General features: G+C 42.9%; 1 protein-coding gene across 3 annotated transcripts; it reads right to left on the reverse strand.

Moving 5' to 3' along the window:
- Nucleotides 1-1,184: 1,184 nt before the first annotated feature.
- On the reverse strand, nt 1,185-21,703 carry LOC143504405 (thyroid hormone receptor alpha-like). 3 transcript variants are annotated; one of them, XM_076995915.1, is made up of 10 exons: nt 21,431-21,703; nt 7,368-7,536; nt 7,092-7,161; nt 6,145-6,200; nt 5,481-5,581; nt 4,240-4,387; nt 3,848-4,053; nt 3,362-3,508; nt 2,796-3,054; nt 1,185-2,612 (listed from the first exon to the last, which is right to left on the reverse strand). In XM_076995915.1, the coding sequence occupies exons 4-10, from the start codon at nt 6,149-6,151 to the stop codon at nt 2,365-2,367; spliced, it is 1,116 nt and encodes a 371-aa protein (XP_076852030.1). In that variant the 5' UTR covers nt 6,152-6,200; nt 7,092-7,161; nt 7,368-7,536; nt 21,431-21,703; the 3' UTR covers nt 1,185-2,364. The 3 variants fall into 3 exon arrangements, with proteins under 3 accessions (XP_076852030.1, XP_076852031.1, XP_076852032.1); XM_076995916.1 differs by lacking the exon at nt 21,431-21,703 and adding an exon at nt 8,651-8,980; XM_076995917.1 differs by lacking the exon at nt 21,431-21,703 and adding an exon at nt 8,411-8,450.
- Nucleotides 21,704-22,515: the final 812 nt, after the last annotated feature.

The raw sequence follows: 22,515 nt of genomic DNA on the forward strand, positions 1-22,515 counted from the left end.
TATATGTGTGTATGAACATATATAAGTGTGTGCATGAAAAACAAATACAAAGCCAAAAATTCTTTCAAAATCTTCAAAAAACCAAAAGTTAATATCGGGCCGTATATCGCGATATTTGATTTTGATGGTATTGCCCAGCCTGGTATGTAAGCATTTGTTTTAACACAGCTCCCCTCTGTCGTTTCATTAAACAGTTGCACTAAATATTTTATGTTCATCTTCAGCTTTTATCAACACTCCCCTTCTGGACACTGGACCTAATTTACTTGGGAGCTGATGAACACCCCAGTCAGACTCTCACTGGTAGGATCTATTTCCTGACAGTCATAAGTTGCATTTTTACAGTTAATGAAATGTAAATGTTACATAAATTCAGTTACCATGGAAAATGTTTATTCCTGCTATCAAAAAACCTGTTCTGGTTTTTGCCTTATTTAGAGGCAGTACGTAGCCTACAGAGCCTACAGCTCTCAGTACATCTCTCAGTGGACAACATCTCACAGTGTCACCAACTCGGGTGCTTTTATGTTTGACTTGCAGGTGAATAAGTATAACTGACACTGACACAAGCACACAGAGTGTAAAGGAGGTTTAACGAGGTGTTAGCAAGTATTGTTAATGACTCAATTATTCTCACTGTATACATGAGAGAGTTGTAAAGTCATTGTAAACCACGTCCAGTAATCTATATATGGCTTCTGGATTCCCTGGAAGGGTTGCAGTGATCAGAGCCCTAGCTCGCGTAGTGGGTGTCCACGTGCAGTTTGTCGACCATTCGTTTTTGTGGTGCTGGTCAGGGCAGGTGTAGCCAGCGGAAAGTGCGGGCTGTCCCGCTGTGCTGCACTGGTGGGTGGAGGGGCCTGGGGTCTCCTGCAGAAGGGTGCTAGCAAAGTGATAGTCATGGTCTGGTGGTTGGGGAACTGGTCTTGTGACTGGAGGGTCATAGGTTCGATTCCCAGGCCCCAGGCCTTGACTGAAGTGCCCTTGAGCAAGGCACTTAACCCCAACTGCTCCCTGGGTGCCTGCCCACCACTCTGGGCACATGTGCACCACAGCCCCCTAGTGATCACTAGTGTGTGTGTTTGTTCTCACTGCACAGATGGGTAAATGCGGAGGACAAATTTAGATTGGGGTGAAAATCACAATTGACAAACATGGCACATTTATTTCTTTTTATTCTTTATTTCTTTTAGTGACGGAACCATCCTTCAGCCCGGGACTGGATCATCACAGTGAGGCACACTGGCAGGTCCTTGATCACAGTGTCATTATGAGCATTGAAGCACCTCGACATATAGGACTCCACAAAGCTGACATGCAGCTTGACATACTGAACACAAAGGACGTATTCTGCTTTCTGTTCGACACAGATTTACTGACTGCAACAGGACATTGTTTTCGATACATGGGTTTCATGTATAGATTTTGCTTTGGAGATGTTGTTCTTTAATAACAGATGAGGGGTGAGGTGGAGTCTAATGCCACATGACGGGAACCAAAGCCCAGTTCTCAATTCTGGGCAAATGTCAGAAAACATTGTCAGTAATGCATGAGGATTCTGTCAGTCTGCTTCCTTTTATTCCTTGTATCTGTGTTTGAACCTCGCTCATCACGTGGTGCTACATGGTGCTTGGGAGTCAACCCAAATTCCCTAAATCACGTAAAGTACCAGGACCGGACAGTGTTCCCCCTACTGTCCATCCAACAGAAGAAGCCTTGAGCCTCCTGCATGATGTTCATTTTGCGTGTGCCCTTCTGTGCTGCTGGTCTGCAGGGCTAGGCAGGAACAGCTCATGACAATGCAGGCTACACACATTGATCTGTACAGAGGAACATGGAGTTAAAATACATGCAGTCACACAGAACTGCTCAAGTTCAGCTCACTGTGAATGTGCGGTCAGGCTGAGTTTGAAGGTAGTCAACATTCTGAATCTGAATGAATGGGACCACGTCGAATCATACACGCATGTGCAGTGAGTGTGGGATTACACATACTCAGATACAAGGTTTGTGGAGGTTTTTAACTGGGTACGCTCATATAAATGTACACAGAGTGCATCTATGTTTACTGGTAGTGTGTTCCTGCTAAATACATTCAGTTGAGCACAGAAAATGCAGAGAGACTTTTAGTTTGAAGGAATTTCTGCTGCTGTGCTCTTCCTGAAGAGGTGAGGTATGTGGGAACAGAAGGATGTAATTTGCTGAATACACTCTTAGCAGGAGGGACCTGAGGGCTGTTTGGGGGGGGGGGGGGGGTGGGGGGCTCTAAACATGGCACACCAGGGGTCAAAGGGCTCCAGAAGTGCAGGTCCCAAGTCAATACAAGAGACCCTGTGGCTGGCACATGTGCAGTCTTGCTCCTGGTCACACCTGGTCCTCAAACATCTCCAGGAAGAGAGGGGGGAAGAGCTCGGTGGGGCACTCCACCTTCATGTGGAGGAAGCGGCTGGCGTGGCAGGCGCCGATGGTGCGCAGGTCCGTCACCTTCATTAGCAGCTTGGGCCAGAAGTGGGGGAGGTTGTGCTTTCGGTGGTTGATGTAGTGTTCGAATGCCAGCAGGTAGGTCTCCTGACACTGCTCAATCTTCTCCACACACGTCAGTCCTGAGCGGTCTGAGAGCAGAGGACAGAGATAGTCCAGCAACGACGGACACACTGTTAGGACTTCCTCACATGGTAGGTAAGTATACACACGACAGGTACAGCTACACACTGTTAAGATTTCCTCACGCAGCAGGTACGTCTACACATGGCAGGGCATGAGCGTGTCAAGGCCGCACTGGATGTGTGGCTCACCCGAGCTCATGAGCAGCACCGCCTGTAGAAGTGCCACCTCGGAGTCGTCCAGGTTGAAGTGCGCCAGGCTTTTGCCCAGGTCGAAGATGGCATCCGACACCACACCCAGGCCTCCGTTCTTCAGCTGCTCTCGTTTGACGGCCATCTCGCCCCCAAGAGTGAGCGTCTCACTGTCGGGGTCGTAGCGCACTGCTGCACGCAGGGACATGACCTCCATACAGCAGCCCTTCAGCAGGACAATCTGGTCCTCACACGGCAACTGCACACAGATGAACCAGTCGGGACGTGGTGGACCATGAGCACGGTCTTACACACACACGCACGCACACACACTCACAGGCTCAAAGTAACATACATAAGCATAGTGTGGTCTTTACATAGGCATGCTGTCTTTACATAGGCATGCTAGTCACTTGCCAAATTTCCTGTTCAAATGTTCAAATGTCTAAATGTCTTTCTTTCCTTCTAGAGAATAAAAAGATGACTTGAAATCACTCCTCAGGTGTACCTAGAGACAGGAAGCACGATGCAGTTTCAGCAGTAGCTTGATGACTGGAGCCACTCACCTCAGAGAACATGGGGACCTTCTTAGCGAAATCGACCACGCGTGTGATGGCAGGAGTGACTATTTTGATGAACTCACTGAATGCCTCTAGGTCCACTCTGTCTCGGTTCTGGACGGGAACTGTGGGAGACTGACCGATGTCCTCTGGCTGCGGTCCAGAACAAGACGTGAGACAAAACAGCCATCACATACACACCAATCCACTCAGCTGGATTGCAACATCTTGCAACACCAAATCAGCTGCTGGTAACGCCACAGGACACTATGTTCTATGAACACAAGATACTGTATGAAAGCATAATAAAATTGCTGGGGAGGTGCTCTGACCTTACAGATGACGTACAGCCTGTGTGGATGAGTGAAACGACAATGCCATAAACAGACCAGTAAAGGAACCACAAGGATGGTTTCACTGCTATTATTCTTTCTTACTGTTAAAGGGGCAGGAGCAGGGGCAGCGTCTGGCCGGCTGCTTCAGGCCTCTCACCATGAACTTGCGCCTCTGTTTCCAGTGGGAGCCCTGGGCGCTGGTGTGTCGGTGTGCCTCGGTCACCAAGCGGATGAGCTCCCACTCGAAGCGTGTGGGCTCATGCCTCTTCTGCAGTGCCTGATCCAAGACCTCCTTCCTCTTCTTCTCACGGTTCTCCTCGATCAGTCGTCTCTTAGCGACACGCTTCGAGTCGTCCAGCACCACTGGGCAGCAAAGACAAAACGACAGAAGAGTCATTGCGGTGCACGAACGCAGGGCCTCGCCACTCTGGGGTGAACACTCAAGTGCTGCTCCATCAATGTAACACCAGAGCAGAAGAACCCTGGTCCACACGTCACTGACAGGAGGGAGTGTACGGAGGGGCGGGGCCAAGGGAGGGGCTCACTCACGGTCCATCGCCATGCCGACAGCCAGGCACTTCCTGAATCGGCACAGCTGGCACTGGTTGCGGGTGACCTTGTCCACGATGCAGCAGCGCTCGTACTTGCAGGTGTAGCATGGGTGGAGCCCCTTCTGGATGGTGCGTCTGAAAAAGCCCTGCAGGCACAAACACACGTCAGTGCATGCTGTGGTCAAACGCTCTGTGTGTGTGTGTGTGTGTGTGTGTGTGTGTGTGTGTGTGTGTGTGTGTGTGTGTGTGTGTGTGTGTGTGTGCCAGTGTTAATTTAGTTGACGAATAATTTAGTTTTCGTCAACGAACCTTTTTTTCATGATGAAAAAAAGACGATAACTAAATAAAAACTATACGAAGAGATAAAAACGATGATGAAAATAATAATAATAATAATAATAATCAGACCCGATTTAGTTTAGTGAAAGGTAGGGATAAATTAAGAAGACATCCAACCGTAACTACTTTAGCATACACGGACAGGCGGGACAAACCGGGTAAACGTCCAATCAGTACTAACGTCTTCACATCGCATAGAACCCGGGAAGACCATACTAGCCTGTGAACTGTGGTCACTCGTGAAATTCAACTCGAAGTTAACTCAACAATGTCAGCAGGAAGAAAGATAAGAGGCGATTTCTCCTTTGACTTTGAGAAAAACAAGACGGTGTATAAACCATGTGTGACGGTGTATAGACGATGATGTCGGGAAAAATATGACAAATAAAATGACATCTGTAGGCTATGGCATTGCTGTTTTTACGGAACCCAGTTTTATATAGAATGTAATATGTATTGTTCATAAACTCCATATGTTCTTCAGGGAGAGCAGGCCTACTGGTCATCAATGTTTTGTTATTGTTATGCACACTAACTCTAAGTTCAGGTCAATAAAGTTTGGAAATCTGTTTTTGTATATACTGCACATACAAACAATAATATTCTGTATATAATAATAATAATAATAATAATAATAATATTCAAGTGTATATAATGGCTATTACATCATTCATATTTTAGTCAACTAAATTCTTGATAATTAGTCAACTAAATTCTAATGATAATTAGTCGACTAAATTATGACTACGTTAATACTAAAAACAACTCCAATGACTAAATTATGACTAAAACTAGTCAAAAGACTAAGACTAAATAAAATTCTGTCAAAATTAACACTGGTATGTGTGTGTGTGAGAGAGAGAGAGAGAGAAAGAAAGGGAGACTGATGTTACGACACACCTTGCATCCTTCACAGGTGATGCAGCGGTAGTGGTACCCTGTGGCTTTGTCTCCGCACACCACACACACCTCGTCCTTGTCCAGGTAGCTGGGGATGTACCCTGGAAGAGACACTCAGTACTGGAGGGGGCTTACAGAACCTTTAAAGCTCACAGCCCACTATGCGCATAGACCAAGCTAACCTCAACACACAGGCACCATGTAACTTTGGAGCCATGTAACTCCCTGTAGGTTCGGAGTCACAGCGTTTTCTTCGGCTTCCTTTGCATAAATGCAGCACATACTGAATGTTTGATTATCACTTAATTTGCCTATTCACAAATATCTTTTCTGTTGTTGAGTTACTCCTGTAGAAATCATGACCTTGATCCCAACGAACCTCTTCAGCTACTACCACACCCTTGTGTGTGTGGCAGGGCTGCTCTCTTCTTCATAAGGGTTGCAGGTAGATGACATCATCCTGCATACCACAGCTGGCCGGCTCCTCTACTCTTAAACAAGTTTCAGTTGCTCCTGCAGCACGGAGGCTACCTCCTCCACAGATTACCTTGCTCCTCCCACACCACACAGCTCTGGCCTGCCAATCACACTGCTGGCCCCTCCTACATTTAACCGCAGATGTGAGGAGCCTGACTGCTCAGAGACACAGACCAGACATCCTTACCAGACATGTCCCTCGAAGACCAGTTCTTGCGTTTTCTGTTCACAACATTGGGCCAACTGGCAGCATGGGAAGGAGAAAGAGTGAAACATTTTAAAGTTAAAACTTAAAATCTTTAAAGGTTTCCTAACAATGATGTTTTGTACATTTACAGACCTACACCTTATGATCTATGAACTGCATATTAATTTGGTGAAAATAAAGTTATAACAACATCTGACCACATGGTGGCACTATTCCAAATAGAATTCAAATGCCTCCTCTCCATACAGTCCAGTTCAGTGTTCACACACAAGGACGAACACGTTCATGCACACACAGCACACACTATTCACACAATCACTGTGTTAATGCAAGAAAACTAATACTGTTCAGGACACACAGTGTAGACTCCACCCCCTGTGTTCAGGACACACGAAGCAGACTCCACCCCATGTTCAGAACACATGGAGCAGACTCCGCCCCATGTTCAGGACACACGGAGCAGACTATGCACAGACATCAAACATGCACTGTTTTCATGTAGGGACATAGAGGCACAAAAAGTGAACTGGAGCTGAAATAGGAGAGGGTGGGAATTAATGAGAGATTTAAATGTGTGATTAATGAGAGATAAAAACATGTGATTGATATAGTGAGGGTGACAACACTACCTCTCATGGGGGACTAGGGTTCAGTCTCCTGTCTGGGCAAGTGTTCTATGCTGTGTCTATCTCAGAGTCCTCAGGCAAAACTCTGAACTCTACAATCCCTTCCATCTCTGACATGCTTGAAACTTAAGTCTGGGTAAGAACTTCTGCCAAATATGTAAATCATAGTCCTTGTCTTATACCCTTGAACCTTTTACATTCTAGTTTACTGGAAATTCAGATACTAATAACTGTGTACATGTACATGCATGTGAGCGCATGTGTATGTGTGTGCGTGGTGTGTGTGCGTCTGTGTAACACCTTGTTGCTGTATCCTCCCACTCCCCCAGTCTCAGTCAGCACACAGATGGTCAAGGTCACAGCTGAGGGCCTTGAATAATGGTGACCATGAGAACACAATACTACTGTTAATAACTCTCTCTCTCTCTCTCTCTCTCTCTCTCTCACACACACACACACACACACACACACACACACACACACACACACACACACACACACACACACACACACACACACACACACACACACACACACACACACACAGAAGGGGAGAGATGGGCAGGGCAGGCTAACCTTGTGTCATCTTCCTTTCATAGGTTATTGTTCTGGTCTTTGAGTGACTGTTCCATTCACCTCAGATCCATCCAGTAGCCAATCATGTGGGACAGATGTTGGCCCCGCCCTCTTCTGCTGCATGTGCATCGAGCAGCTGGGTGGGTCAGAGGGGCCTACGTACCTGCATCTAATTCAGGAGACACACATCAATCAAGACACACCTACTGACCCCTGAGGAACAAGCCCACAGTGACAGTGGCAAACCCCCGCTGGACTCTATCGGTCTTTGGCCTTCACTGGACAAACTGGACAGTGATGAGCAGGCAGTCAGGGGGCTGGCTGGTTATACACATGAAAGTAACGCTACTGCACTATAAACAAACTACTCATAGGAGACAGAAACATACGTCACAAGGGCAAAAATGCAGCTACTCAGCAATTCACAACAGTATAAGGGAATGAAGTCTGGAGTGTTCAGGTGAGGTGAAACTGCTCATCTAGGGTTAGGCTGCTAAACTAGGATTAGGGGTAGGCTGCTAAACTAGGGTTAGGGTGGCTGATGAGTCTAATGAAATAATAATCTTAAAATAATGGATAAAAATGTACCAACTCTCAAATACACTTAATAGTATAATTCGTAACAGCAAATGGGGAACAAAACTAGATTTAGATTAATTAATAGTTCATGGATAGTTCCCCAATAGTTACATAATTTCTTAAAACAACAACCCTTGCTTCCAATCCGTTGCTTGTCACCATGTTATGGGTGGGGGGGTGTTAGTGGAATGATTTTGGCTATACTTTTCCAATTCAATTTGAGGGTACATAATTATTAATAACGGACTCTATACTATTAGGATAGTCCATATAATGGACCAAAAAAAAACTTTAAGCTCGATAAATCGATAGATCCTGACACGATTCACCGCGAGGAGTGTGGCGATGAGTATTGTGGCAATGGGCGAGTGTTTATTATGCTAACGCAGTTGTATTTTTGAACACCAGAGGTCGCTCTTAACCTATTACTAAGCTGTTGCAAAAGTATTTTGATAAAACAGTACGTTATGAACCAAAGTTCCTTGGATTTATTTTCTTGCGCACATCTCAGGCTGTTGTTCATGGCTGGTAGCTGTTGCCCTGGTTACCACAAGATGACAATGTGACAGAGTACAACTGCCAGGTGGAAAAGGTTGACACCTGTTTGTAAACTAATCCAGACATATCAAGAGCAGGTATTCACTGGTATCATTGCATAACTTCCAACATCTAAACAGAGGTGGGTAGGAACGCGTTACACTTACTCCGTTACATTTACTCAAGTAGCTTTTTGGACAAAAATGTACTTGTAAGAGTAGTTTTAATATGAACGACTTCTACTTTTACTTGAGTAAATATGTGGTGAGAAAAACGCGACTTTTACTCCGTTACAATCAGATTTGCGCCGCGCGCTACCGTTACTTTCGTTTTGTAAATAATTCGTCTTTTCAGTGAGAAGACTGACCAACGTCTCGTCACCCGAGTATGAGTGACCAATCAAATGAAGCCGGTCAATCACGTGATCACATACGCAAACTTTCTCCACCGTAGCAAGAAAGTGACAGAAAAACCTACCGAGCATCCCTGACCTCATACAGCCAATGTTCACATTACAAACGTGTAAAAGGCCAGCTATATAATGCGCTGCAAGGTTGCCAAGTTTTCAAGATCACTTTTAATGAGATTTAAACCGCTGGGTGGGGGGTGGGGGTATGGGTGGGTAACGTATATTGTTGACGGGGGGGGGTGTAAAATGGACACAAATTAAGTATTATATCGCGATCGATCGATCGTCAGTGGTTGGCGACAGAGCAAACTAGTAACTCATTGAATCATAGATATGGATCAGAGGTAAATAAACTAGATTTTTTTCGGCGTGAGAAATCGGAGGTGTGGCGTGTAAGCGTGTGAAGACAGTCAAATGCATGTCTCACGCTCAATGCGTGAGATTTTGCAACCTTGGCGTTGCCAATTGTGTCTGCAAACGTGTGGACATTTCAGCCTACAAGAACTCAACATCAAATATGAGGAAACACGATGCGATAAGTTTGCTGTATGTATAATTTTGTGTAATGCTATATCTCTGAGGCATAACGTTTGTATGATGTAATTATTAAATGTAACGCAGTGCAATACTAAAAACCAGTTCTCACATTGATTGTACACACTAGCAATATAGGATGATTAAGTCTGCTACAAATTGTTTCAGTTGGTGTCAAGTTGTAGCTACACGTATTGGCTGACAGTCTCATCAGTTAGTGCCTTTGTGGAACACATTAAAGTTACACAGGTCTAATAATTAGGAACAAACAAAAATACATATTATTTATAATAAATAATTTATATATATAATATTTATTTATAATAAATAATTTTTGTTATCATTAAAAGTCATAGTTTCCCGTAATTCAATTTCCCATGATGTAATTTACTGACACGAGACAGTACTCATGCATTTACTCACTACTTGAGTAGCTTTTAATCAAAGCACTTTTTTACTTTTACTCAAGTAAATTTTTGGGATGCATACTTTTACTTGAGTAACATTTGGTTCAAGTAACTGTACTTTTACTTGAGTAAAATTGTTTAATACTCTACCCACCTCTGCATCTAAATCAGGGGTGTCTCTCATTTTGGTCTGGGGGCTGCATATCAGATCTCAATGGGGCCAGACTAGTAAACTCTTTCCAAAATTACATGGAACTAACAACAAGTCCACCTTTTTTCCTTGTATTAGTGCAAAGAAGTAAATTATAAAAAATCTTCATATGAATTGTTTTACTAAATATATTATGAACAACCTTTTACTTTTTAAGAAAAGTATGTGCAGTTTCAACACTTTTACTCAGTTAAACATTTATTTTAGTGCATTATGCATAAAAACTGATCACAGTGACATTTTCCACATCTGGGAAGCAATTCTGAACACAAGAATTTTCCATTTTCTTGAAAAATCATGCACATATTTCATAATGAGTACAGTACAGAATCCCAAGATTTGCTGACAACTGATTGGTGTGTAAATGTTTCCATGGTAATATCACTTAATTCAAATCACGTGTGCACAATGCACTACAGTTCATTCATAAAAATGTGTGAGACATGACCTTGTGAAATAGGAAGGAGCAGAAGAAACAGAGTAGTTCTCAAACTCTCGTTGTTAACTAGTCGTTAACACAGTTGCTTCTAAATCGGCAATCACAAACATTTGGAAATGCATTTTGTCCCATTAGAAAGACTTGACTGATGAAATCACAGTGGTATCTCCGGCTCCTAAGGCAGCAGTTCTGGCCAGAAACAGTTTCCAGGGCATTGTGGGAAGCGCAGAAGCTTATCGGCTACGCCCCATAGACGTGTGTACAGAAGTCTAATTAAAGGACAAAAGAACACTTTTCTTTTTTTTGAGAAAAGTGAACATGCAAGCCAGCCAAAAAAGCCTGCTGCGTTCAGAAATTCAGAATCTGCCAGAATGTGAGGAATACTGGCAAATCCATCCGGCCACTGACGTAGCGTGTCAAATCTCATAGACCTGACACACAATCCAAGAGCAAGATGTTCTTGTTCAAAGTGAACACTGTTCTAAGAGATGAGGAATACATCTGAGCACATCTGCATTATATCATCTGCTGCTTTAAGACAACACACACACATACATATATATATATATATATATATATATATATATATATATATATATATATATATATATATATATATATATATATATATATATATATAGAGAGAGAGAGAGAGAGAGAGAGAGAGAGAGAGAGAGAGAGAGAGAGAGAGAGAGAGAGATATGATCCCTTAGTTACCGGTCATGTGTTCTTGTGGTCAGTTCCTGGTTTTGTTCCTTGCATTATGGGTCTCACCTGTGTTTTGTTATTACGTTGCCTATTTGAAGTGTTTTCTTGCTTTAATACACAGAGACAGTACTATAATTAAAAGATGCACCTATTGAATTTATTGGACAATTTATTGGACAAATACATATTACCACCTTGTTTTGGTCAATATAAACATTCACAATCAATTTTACAATTATATTTTAATACAATAATCTGGATATAAAGTGCAGTGAGAATACATTTAAAATCTGGAGCTGTGAATAATTTTACACAGCAAGGTCAAAAAAATCAGACACCACAACTGTTGTAAACACACTGCTTCTGTTGTAAAATACTGCTTCTACTGTAAAGCAAAGCAGAATGCATTTTTGTTTAAAGCCATAATCATTATCCATTAAAAACTGTAGGGTGAACGAGTCAGGGAAGTAAAACCAGACAACTCAGCAATGACAGGAACACTGTGAAGACCTCAAGACAAACACAGAGAGGTATCCAACACTGACATAGCCACAAATGGAAGGTTGCTCACACTGTATGTCTTTGGGGGTCGATTATTCTGTAACACAGAGATGGGCAAGGCAGCACACATTTGTGTAGATGGGTAACATTTATTTTGGGTAAATCCATATTCAGAGGCCTTAATACAGTCTATGATCGAAGTACCAGGAGTCAATGAAACGTAACCAGATAACATACAAAAATGAAAAGCAAAAAACTGGTCCAAACTCAAGAAGAAGAATGAATAGAAGCATGGATATAATGCTACGAACTCTGGGAAACCACAACAGCAAAATACAGACAGAGAAAGTCAGCAGAACAACTGACCAAGCAAATGGGATGAGTGTATAAATACTCAAGACAAACCATCCAATGCACAGCTACAGATATAAAAGACTCAAGGCAAAGAAATACACTGAAACAGAAGCACATGGTAACATCACCGGGGGATCTGTGACACAGCAGCACTAACGAACTATTAACAATAAATAACAATTATCCTTACTGCCAAATAATATATTGCAGAGCTTCCTATCCTAATATGCATATCTTTGAATGTATTTGTATTTTCAGAAATCTAGTTCCACTAGCTTATGTGAAGATGATCAGTTCTTTCTAAACAAAATTGACAATGTCTACAAAGAACTGCAAACTCGTTCCTTCCAGTGTTGCCCTCAGTGACAACGTACTGTATGCATGAACATACAAGATCCAAAACACGGATGTGCTTCTTAGATGCAGGTGTGCATCGCTGTTAATAACTCTCTCTCATCGCCTTTCCAACATCGTAGACTTCAACTGTTACTCATATTCTTAAACACACTTCCATTGACTGTGGCCACTGAAGGCCATCTCTAATCTGCTTTACTAACTTAGGCATCTACGGGATCTAACTATGTGAACACGGTGGCTTGGTGGTTAGCATGTTTGCCTCTCAGCACTGGGGTCTTGGGTTCAAGTCCCTATCTGAGTGGAGTTTCCATGTTCTCCCCGTGTCTGTGTGGGTTTCCTCCCACAGTCCAAAAACATGGAGGTTAGGTAAATTGGCAGTCCCTGACAAATTCTCCCTGAGTGTGTGTCTGTGTCTCTATGTTCAATAAAAAGTAGTGTCTGAGTGTGTGTGTTTGCTTGTATGCCCAGTGGTGGATGGTGCTCTGCCACTAGGGTCTGTCCTCTCTCCCCTTCCTGCACCCCATTCAGTCCCCCAGGGGGCTGTGGCTTCCGGTAGAGAGTACGCTGTGCGCAATTGGCTGCCGCTTCTCACCAGTGTGTGATTGGTTGTCTGTGACTCGTACCTGTGTTAAATTGTAAAGTGCCTTGGGAATTTGGAAAGGTGCTATATAAATTGAACATTCATTCATCTATGGTAGTGTTTAACACTACCTCACTGATAGTCAACACTTGAAATCTCACACTACACTAGTTTTCTCCAGATGTACTTCAAGGTTCAGTTCTAATTTAATCATAAGATAAGAATCCTTTATTGATCCCGCAACAGGGAAATTTGCTATATTACAGCAGCAGAGAGAGGAAGTATACAGACAATGTATAAGGTAGATAATAATTAAAAAAACAAAACAAAAATGTATGTATACTGGTTACAAAAATATATGATATTGAAAAATATAATAATCTTATGTATGGTGATATTGCACATAGAAAACTATTGCACATTTGCTGTATTGAAAAAAAAATTGCACAATTAGTCCGGCATGTGGTAGCAATGTTAAATATTAACTACAGTCTATTGAGTGCAGCGCGTGTTGAACAGTCTGATGGCGTGTGGAAGGAAGGACCTGCGGTATCTCTCCTTCACGCACCGGGGGTGCAGCAGCCGGACACTGAAGGAGCTGCTTAGTGCGGTCAGAGAATGGTGCATGGGGTGGGACAGGTTCTTCAGCATGCATTTTAGCTTACTCCTCATTCTCCTGTCTCCCACCACCTCCACTGGGTCAAGAGGACACCCGAGGACAGAGCTGGACTTCCTTATGATCCTGTTCAGTCTCCTCCTCTCAGCAGTGGAGATGCTGCTACCCCAGCAGACCACTCCATAAAATATGGCTGATGCCACCACAGCATCAAAGAAGGACCTCAGGAGTGTCCCCTGCACACCAAAGGATCTGAGTCTCCTTATGAGATACAGTCTGCTCTGGCCCTTCCTGTTAGAGAGCAGCTGTGTTGTCAGTCCAGTCCAGCTTGTTGTTAAGGTGGACACCAAGATATTTGTAGGACCTCACAATCTCGATAGCTAAACCTTTCGAAAAAATTATGCGCAATTTCCAAGTTTTGGCAGAAAAAAATGCTAATTAAGCCTCGTTTCCATTCATTACAGTTATGCGAATAAACTTTAGATCACGTGAGAGGACGCCAAACAATAGTGGTTTTACGTCCATCTGGCAGTTACGCATTTTTGCACGTTGAGGTTTTGAAACATTTTTTTCTTTTTCTTTTCTATACATGGAGAAGTTAAATTCAATTTTTGCTCTCTCCAGAACTGTTTTTGTATGCATTTGCCATCTTTACATCGCAATCATGTACAGAACCACATGACTTGAGGCATGATACGTCATCGTTTATGCGAAAAACCCTTTTCCATCCAGTTTTTCCGAATTTTGGCGATGCGATAGTCTAAATTTTTTACCTCTTCCTAGCGTAAAAATCTTTTTGCGATATTTGGGGCTTTTTTCGAATTTTGGTCTTTTTCCATCCAGCTTTTTTCATGCGCATTTTCAAAATGCGCAAAAACTCAGTGGATGGAAAACCCTCTAATGTCTGTGCCCTGGATGTTTACAGGCACAGGATTTGAGTGTTTAGTCCTGCAGAATTCCACCACCAGTTCTTTAGTTTTGCCTGCATTGATCTGCAGGCAGTTCTTCTGGCACCATGTGACAAAGTCCTGCGTCAGTCCTCTGTACTCCCCGTCATGGCCATCACTGATGAGGCCAACGATAGCCGAGTCATCAGAGAACTTTTGCAGGTGGCAGCTGGCAGAACTGTACTTGAAATCTGCAGTGTAGAGGGTGAACAAGAAGGGAGCAAGAACTGTTCCCTGTGGAGCCCCCGTGCTGCAGACAACAGTGTCACACTGACAGCCCTTTGTCCTCACGTACTGCGGTCGGTTAGTGAGGTAATCCAGAATACATGTGGTGAAGTGGTGGTCCAGTCCAGTGCACTCCAGCTAGTCCTTCAGGAGCATGGGTTGGATGGTATTGAAAGAACTGGAGAAATCAAAGAACATGATTCTCACAGAGCTCCCAGTGGTCTCCAGGTGGGACAGAGATCTGTTTAGCAGGTGAATGATGGCATCCTCCACCCCGATGCCAGGTTGATAGGCAAACTGAAGTGGGTCCATTGATGAACTCACAAGTGGGTGGAGGTGGACAAGGAGTAGTCTCTTCAGGGTCTTCATCAGGTGAGATGTAAGTGCTACTGGCCTGTAGCTGTTGAGGTCTTTGGAGTGTGGGGTCTTTGGCACCATATATATGTGTAATTTGTTCTGTAAGTAGTAAGCAAGGTCTGTATGTTTTAATTCTTTGCACACGACTCACATTGACCTCTGAACTCACCCCACTGGCCCTGTTCTAGCACTTCATTTGCTAAACCATTTACAGGACTGTAAACACTGGATGTCATCAAATGTCATTTCGCTTAACACAATCTAGCGGTCATGCTGATAGCGTCTAGGACTGCTTGGGCTGCTGTTGATTTCAATATACACATTGACAACCACAAGGAAAATAAAACCTAAAACCAAGGAAATCTATATCATATTGGACTCTCACAACATGTAATAGGGTGCACACACATTCATGGTCACACCTTCAACTTGATTATATCAAAATGTCTCAACATTTCAACCACTGTGAAGGATGGAGCTCTTCTAGAGCAGCCCTGCGAAGGACGGAGCTCTTCTAGAGCAGCACAGCTAAGGATGGAGCTCTTCTAGAGCAGCACTGCATTTTCTTTGGGCCTAGCTGGACTACACTGGACTACACTTGGTTGTTTCAAGAAAATATTAGATGATCACAAATGCACAAATGCTCTTAATGGACAAAGTGCCTTTATTTCCAACCAATCAGGGTGATGCCTGTGAGCTGTGGTGTACTCAAGGGTTCTGTTCTTTGACCACTTCTGTTTTTGGACCGCTTCTGTTCGGGTCATATATGCTTCCATGTAGTGCATGTTTGAATACCTTACCACAACAATACAAACTAGTGCAAAACATCCTGCAGCTGAATAAATATAAAAAGATTATATTATTTTGAAACATAGAAGAGAGATTTACTGATGCTCTTGACTTTATTGCTATCTATTCAAAGGAACTTGTTCACAATTGCGGTCTCCACAAACAGATGAATGCATTTGTGGCGTGCACCATGACATGACCCTTACAGTGATTTGGCTTTTGCTGCATTTTGGAATGGGCTCTTTCAGGCCTACTGGACTGATGATTCATCACCATCAAAACCTGGCAGAGTCCATGCCAAGGTGCACTGAAGGCATTTTGGCAGATCATGATGGAACCAAGCCAACTGGGAAATGCAGTACTGATGGCCCAAAGACATGAGCAGCATTTATTTCACTTCTTCCTTGAACCCTCTGAGATCTACCATGCATTGTTGTTCTGAAAAAGCATGGAGCTGCACTAGAATAGGTAACACTCTACCTATTCTACATTATATTTATTTTCTTTATGGAGCTCAGAGGGTTAAAGGCCTTGCTCAGGGGTCCAATAGGGGCAGAATGGCAGAGCAGAGGTTTGGCATTCTTCTGATTGAAAACCCAAAGTCCTACCCACTAGACTGCCATGTGGAACAAAAAGAAAAGACTTTAACTTTGTCAGACATGTTGTTCTCATACAAGATCTTTTTCAGTTTGGTCTCATTATGCCCTGGACAGAGAAACAGACAAAAACATTGAGAAGTCTATTTTTTCACCCATGTCATGAACTCAGGCACCCAAAACATACTACCAACCTACAGAATGTGGAGCTCTCTCTGCCTTTAACACTTCCAACTAGGCACCTGGACTTGGTCATCTCAACAAGTCTCCTGCCCCTTATGTGAGTATGTACATGAACATCCAGCAACTAGTTTTGCCTTCAGTTCAGGTCAGGCTATGGGAAAAGGTCCTTACATGGTACCTACATATACATGTGTCAGTGTTCCCATGTATAGGGATACACTCGTGGGCGTCTATGCCCTTAGCGTGCTGAGGTTCTGGATCCACCTGCTCCACCTGCTCTACCTGCAACACAGGAATGGAACGGCAGCTACATGTAACTGTGCTGGGGTGTTTATTTGTTTGTTTGTTTTCTTGGTTTCCTCTCAGGTCTGTTTTGCTCTGATCTCTGTATAAGGTGAAATCATTTCATTCTGGTGTATTAACATCTATTGGAAAATATCTATTAATACTACTATTAATATCAAGTTAATATCACGTTATGAAGTATCACGTTGGACACTATTTTCACTTAGGCAGAACACACTTACATAGGATGATTTATGCTGGTGTATTTGGAAGCATTCACAGTTATTTTTATATTAAACCTCATATTATGATATTTGTGTTAGTCACATGCAAATGATAAAAGGTCTTAACTAAGTCAGCCATCTCTTGAACGCTCCATTCCTGCAGCACAGCAAGAGCAGGGATGCACTTCCGTCTGCAGCATTTAGCAGTGGCACTTATAAGGGGGACTTACAGACGCTACACAATATTCCTCAGTTACACACCACTTGCTGGTTCCAGCAATGTGTGTCTTGAAATATGCCAGTTCTGGTAAATGCAGTCAGTAATTGTAATTGATGCTTCTATTTCTGTCCAATCTGTGCAGGATACCCGTTTTGTGACCAACTGTAGTATTTATCCACTTGCATCTAAAAAGAGTTCTAATCAATAAGAACAAGGCAATCTGCTAAGTCAAGAAACTTTCTGACTTCCCTTCCAGCAGATCAGAAAACACATTCTGCTGCAAAAACTCATCACTCCAATCAGTCACGATAGTCCAAAAGCATATAGGACGACAATCCAACACACACCAGACTTTGGGAAGAAGCATCAGAGGTCTGTTAATGCAGGTCTGGATATCTGATACTGCTGAATTAGCTTTCTTTAGCTAATCACGCCACTCTAGGGACTAATGACATAATCTCTCAATCAAGAACATCATTCTGTTCCAGGTGAATTGACTTCCAACCTCAGCACGCTTATTCAGTTAGAACACGCTTACACAGTTAGAACATGCATGCTTACACATACAAGAAAAGAACAGAAAAGAACATTAGCACAATGAAGGCTATGAAGGCTATGTGCATCAGAAGAACAGCAGCACAATGAAGCAGGAGGAGAGGAGCATGATGAAGCTGAACAGCAGGAGAACAGCAGCAGAACACTAGATGTTCAATCAATCAATCAATCATCAGTTATTTATATAGCGCCTTATACAACCCGAGTTGACCAAAGCACTGTACACAATAGAAATCAATAATCAATCTACAGTTGTGATCAAATTTATTCAACCCCCACTGAAATAAAGTGTTTTGGCCAGTTTGACATTGATTTTGATCATTTCAGTCATCTTATTTACAATTATATCAAAGAGGCACTTATAAATTAGACAAACATAACATAATATTTATGATGGAATAACCACAAATGTCTTTACTGTGCTCACATCATTATCAGTTTTATTCAACCCCCTAGTGACATTATTTTTTAGTACTTAGTACAACATCCTTTTCCAGTTATGACAGCTTTCAAGCGTGAAGCATAGCTTGACACAAGTGTCTTGCAGCGACCTATGGGTATCTTAGCCCATTCTTCATGGGCAAAAGCCTCCAGTTCAGTCACATTCTTAGGCTTGCGCACTGCAACTGCCTTCTTTAGGTCCCACCAGAGGTTCTCAATTGGATTTAAGTCTGGTGATTGCGATGGCCACTCTAGAATGTTCCAGCCTTTCATGTTCAACCATGCTCTAGTGGACTTGGATGTGTGCTTCGGATCATTGTCCTGTTGGAAGGTCCAACGTCTCCCAAGCCGCAGGTTTGTGACTGACTCCATCACATTTTCCTCCAAGATCTCCTGGTACTGAAGGGAATTCATGGTACCCTGCACACGTTGAAGCTTTCCTGTACCATTAGAAGCAAAACAGCCCCAAAGCATAATTGACCCCCCGCCATGCTTCACAGTAGGCAAGGTGTTCTTTTGTTCATAAGCCTGGTTCTTCCTTCTCCAAACATAGCGCTGGTCCATTGTCCCAAACAGTTCTAATTTAGTTTCATCTGACCACAGTACACTGTTCCAAAACCTTTGTGGCTTATCCACATGACTTTTGGCATACTGCAGTCGACTTTTCTTGTTCTTTGGAGTCAGCAAGGGGGTGCGTCTGGGCGTTCTGGCATGGAGGTCTTCGTTATGCAGTGCGCGCCTTATTGTCTGAGCTGAAACTTCAGTGCCCACATCTGACAGGTCTTTTTTCAGATCCTTAGCAGTCACGCGGGGATTTTTCTCCACATTACGCTTCAGGTAGCGCACAGCAGTCGCGGTCAGGATCTTCTTTCTGCCACGACCAGGTAACGTTTCCACTGTGCCCTTTAACTTGAACTTGCGAATGATACTTCCGATAGTGTCTCTTGGAATATTTAACAACTTCGCAATCTTTTTATATCCATTGCCATTCTTGTGAAGAGCAATAACCTCTTCTCTTGTCTTCTGGGACCATTCTCTTGCCTTCACCATGCTTGGAAACACACCAGTAGATGTCTAGAAGGAGCTGAGTATCACAGTCCTTTTAAATCTGCCTAATTGGTGCTTATCATGCTTGATTGCTGCTCGTTGACATCCACAGATGTTTTCAATACCTGATGGAAAACACTGGAATGAACCTCTGTTCTTAGGAGTGGTAGTCGTAAAGGGGTTGAATAATTGTGTCAATGAAGAAATCACAAAAAGGCCATTTAATACTTTATGACAAAAAAAATTGATGCTATCTTAGTTGCATTTAGTTCTTTAACAAGTCCTTGTAAGATTTCATTATGAACACAATTACAAATGTGCACTGAATTCCATAAAACCCTTCGCAGCATTGGGGGTTGAATAAATTTGATCACAACTGTATATGATCTTAAAGATAACCTGTGTGCATTTGGTAATGATACAACTTGCAAATAATTAGGTGTTGAAAGCCATCCTAAATAAGTGTGTTTTAAGTTTGGCTTTAAATATTGGCAGATCAATGATAGAACGTAGAACAGTAGGCAAGGCATTCCACAATTTAGGACCTGCTACCGCAAAAGATCTATCACCCCACTGCTTACACCTAGACCGTGGTACCTCCAGTAGATATTGTCCACCTGAACGAAGATCTCTGCCAGGCTGATGTAACTTTAAAATGTCACATATGTAGGGAGGTGCAAGTCTATGGACTGCACAGAAAACAAACAGCAGGATTTTAAACTGAATTCTAATTATGTTCTGTCCACTACCCCCAAAAACCAACAAAACAAAGAGATTGCAGATGATTCCACTGAGAAACGCGAGCACACACTATCAAAAGGATGGTTGGATATACCAGTGTACCAGTACAGGGGGCATGAAGGCCCTTCCCAACATGACCCCTGCGAGCGCGTCTGTCTCCTCTGGCCCTCTAGCGGACATCTCACGTCAGCACACTGTGGATTTAGATCAGGACATCGGCGGCGCAGTCGAGTTATGTAACCACTGCTTTTCTTCCTTCCGCGTTGTCTCAGTCACACAATACCACATTAACGCTGAACACAACGCACACAAAATGGGGCATTACCATGTAGCCGACAGACTGACGTCGAGCTCGTCACTGTACTGCAGTTTTGAAGGAGCAGGGATCTTACTACACTCACGTATTTGACGAAGCCCAGTCGCCGGCTACAACTCGTCTCTACTTATGATTCTCTAACGAATTCTAAGAAATACGCTACCAAAATACAAAACAGTTCTTAAGAAGTTGTAAAGCTATTCAAAACAATTTAGTAGTAGTTTTATAATTCTGTTCATAATTTTTAATGCATGCATTAATGTTTACCTAGATTGTGTTCATGGGATAAAAGTCGAAACCTTTTCTAAAACGTGCTTTTTGAACAGAAATTCAAAGACTCAAACTAAATGGACCAAATTCCTAACTTGAGCCACGCTGTCTCACTCTTCTCGGGTGGTGAAATGGTGAACCTTCAAAGATAATTGGATGACACCCACTTGAACATCGACAAACCCTCTTAATTAAAAATATTAAGGCCTGTACTAAGTGCAGTTTATAGCAGGCGATTATCCGTGAGTTGAACGCTTCCTTTTATACACACAATCTTTAGAAATATACAAAGAAGAGAAAGTTAGAAAATGCAGTGAAAATCTAATCTAAAACGGAGAAATGAGCGAGTAATCAAATATTTATCCCGGGTTCAGATGCCCCTGGAGTGCTTGTAGCGCTTTCCCCCCCCCCCCCCCCCCCCCCGAAACTGACACAATTCCTGATCAGCAGCAGCACAGGATTAGAATTATACGACTATTCGAGGGTCGAAGTTGAACTTGGAAAAACAATCCGTCTCGCTTCACAGTCACAGTCAGGGACGCCTGCGTCGCGCATATAAGCGACGGCGTTTCACGACGACCGAGGCGGTGTGGAGGCGCTGCACATGACTCAGTAACATAAACAGTAGTACTCACCCAGTGCTGAGACACGAGTGTAGTGTCTCAAGGCCAGAGCCCGGCGTACAGGCGTCCAAGTGTCCTTAACCAAGTGTGATCTTCGTTGCGTCCTTAATCTTATTATAGGGTACATAGTACGTTGGACGAAAATATTATTCAAATTCGCAATCTCCAAGAACTGAATGAGATTTCCTGCGGTTTTCTAATATATGTTACGGGCGGCAAAGCTTGGCGTTTCGGTTTTATTTATTTATGGCTTTTGAACAAATGTAGACTAGCGATGTTGGGTGGCCGAAGGGAAACGCAACACTATATAGTATATAGTCGCTCCGCCCTCTGCACGGTATGGGCGCGCTGATCCTATAGAAGAATGCCGCTCGTGTCAAACACTCCGCGGGTCCTCAAGAGCCCAAACTTTTAAAGCAACTGTTGACATTATCTAGGATGGATACTGTATTATCTGAAGCTGTTTGAGTAGTTTATAGCTTCCAGTTTAGGGACACTTTTGTCGAAAGTAGCCTACATATTGTCTTTTAGAGTGACTATGTAGTGTGGTTTTAAAGAACTCAGCGTAAGTAAGAGTCCTAGCAATTAGGGAGACTTATACGTCAAAAATTGTGTGTTCTTTGTACATCATTACCGAATTACACGACCCATTAGTTGTCAAAACATACAGCTAAAGAGACCAATCAGATTAACTTTGTGTAAGACTTCCTTAGTTTTTCTAATGCTTTAGAAGTAGAATGTGCACAGTCATAATCAGACGATTAGTTGATAAGAGCTGTTTAAATCCTTTAAGTCCTCTGCACTTGAGTTCTTTTTTAGAGTCGTTATTTCCCTGGCCTAAACCTGGTGTATAAACATCTGTTTTTAACTGAAATGTTTATCGTGGATATGAGCACAAGAAGGACTGCACAGAGTGCTTGTGGTGTTCAATGGTATGGTTTTTCACATTGTTACAGCTTTAGTACGGTATGCTCTTTCATATCGGTACAGCTTTGTTACGGTATGGTATTGTGTATCGGTACGGCTTTGGTACGGTATGGTCCTTCATATCGGTACGGCTTTGGTTCGGTATGGTCTTGTGTATAGGTACGGCTTTG

The sequence above is a fragment of the Brachyhypopomus gauderio genome, chromosome 2 (assembly GCF_052324685.1).
Source record: "Brachyhypopomus gauderio isolate BG-103 chromosome 2, BGAUD_0.2, whole genome shotgun sequence".
Taxonomy (NCBI): Eukaryota; Metazoa; Chordata; class Actinopteri; order Gymnotiformes; family Hypopomidae; genus Brachyhypopomus; species Brachyhypopomus gauderio.

Bases quoted from the DNA above. Each gene is read 5' to 3' on its own strand.
- LOC143504405 (XM_076995915.1), bottom strand. The intron at 4,054-4,239 runs GTGAGTGAGCCC...TTTGCTGCCCAG, and splicing joins TGTCGGCATGGCGATGGACC to TGGTGCTGGACGACTCGAAG. The intron at 3,509-3,847 runs GTGAGAGGCCTG...TCTGGACCGCAG, and splicing joins AACAGAGGCGCAAGTTCATG to CCAGAGGACATCGGTCAGTC.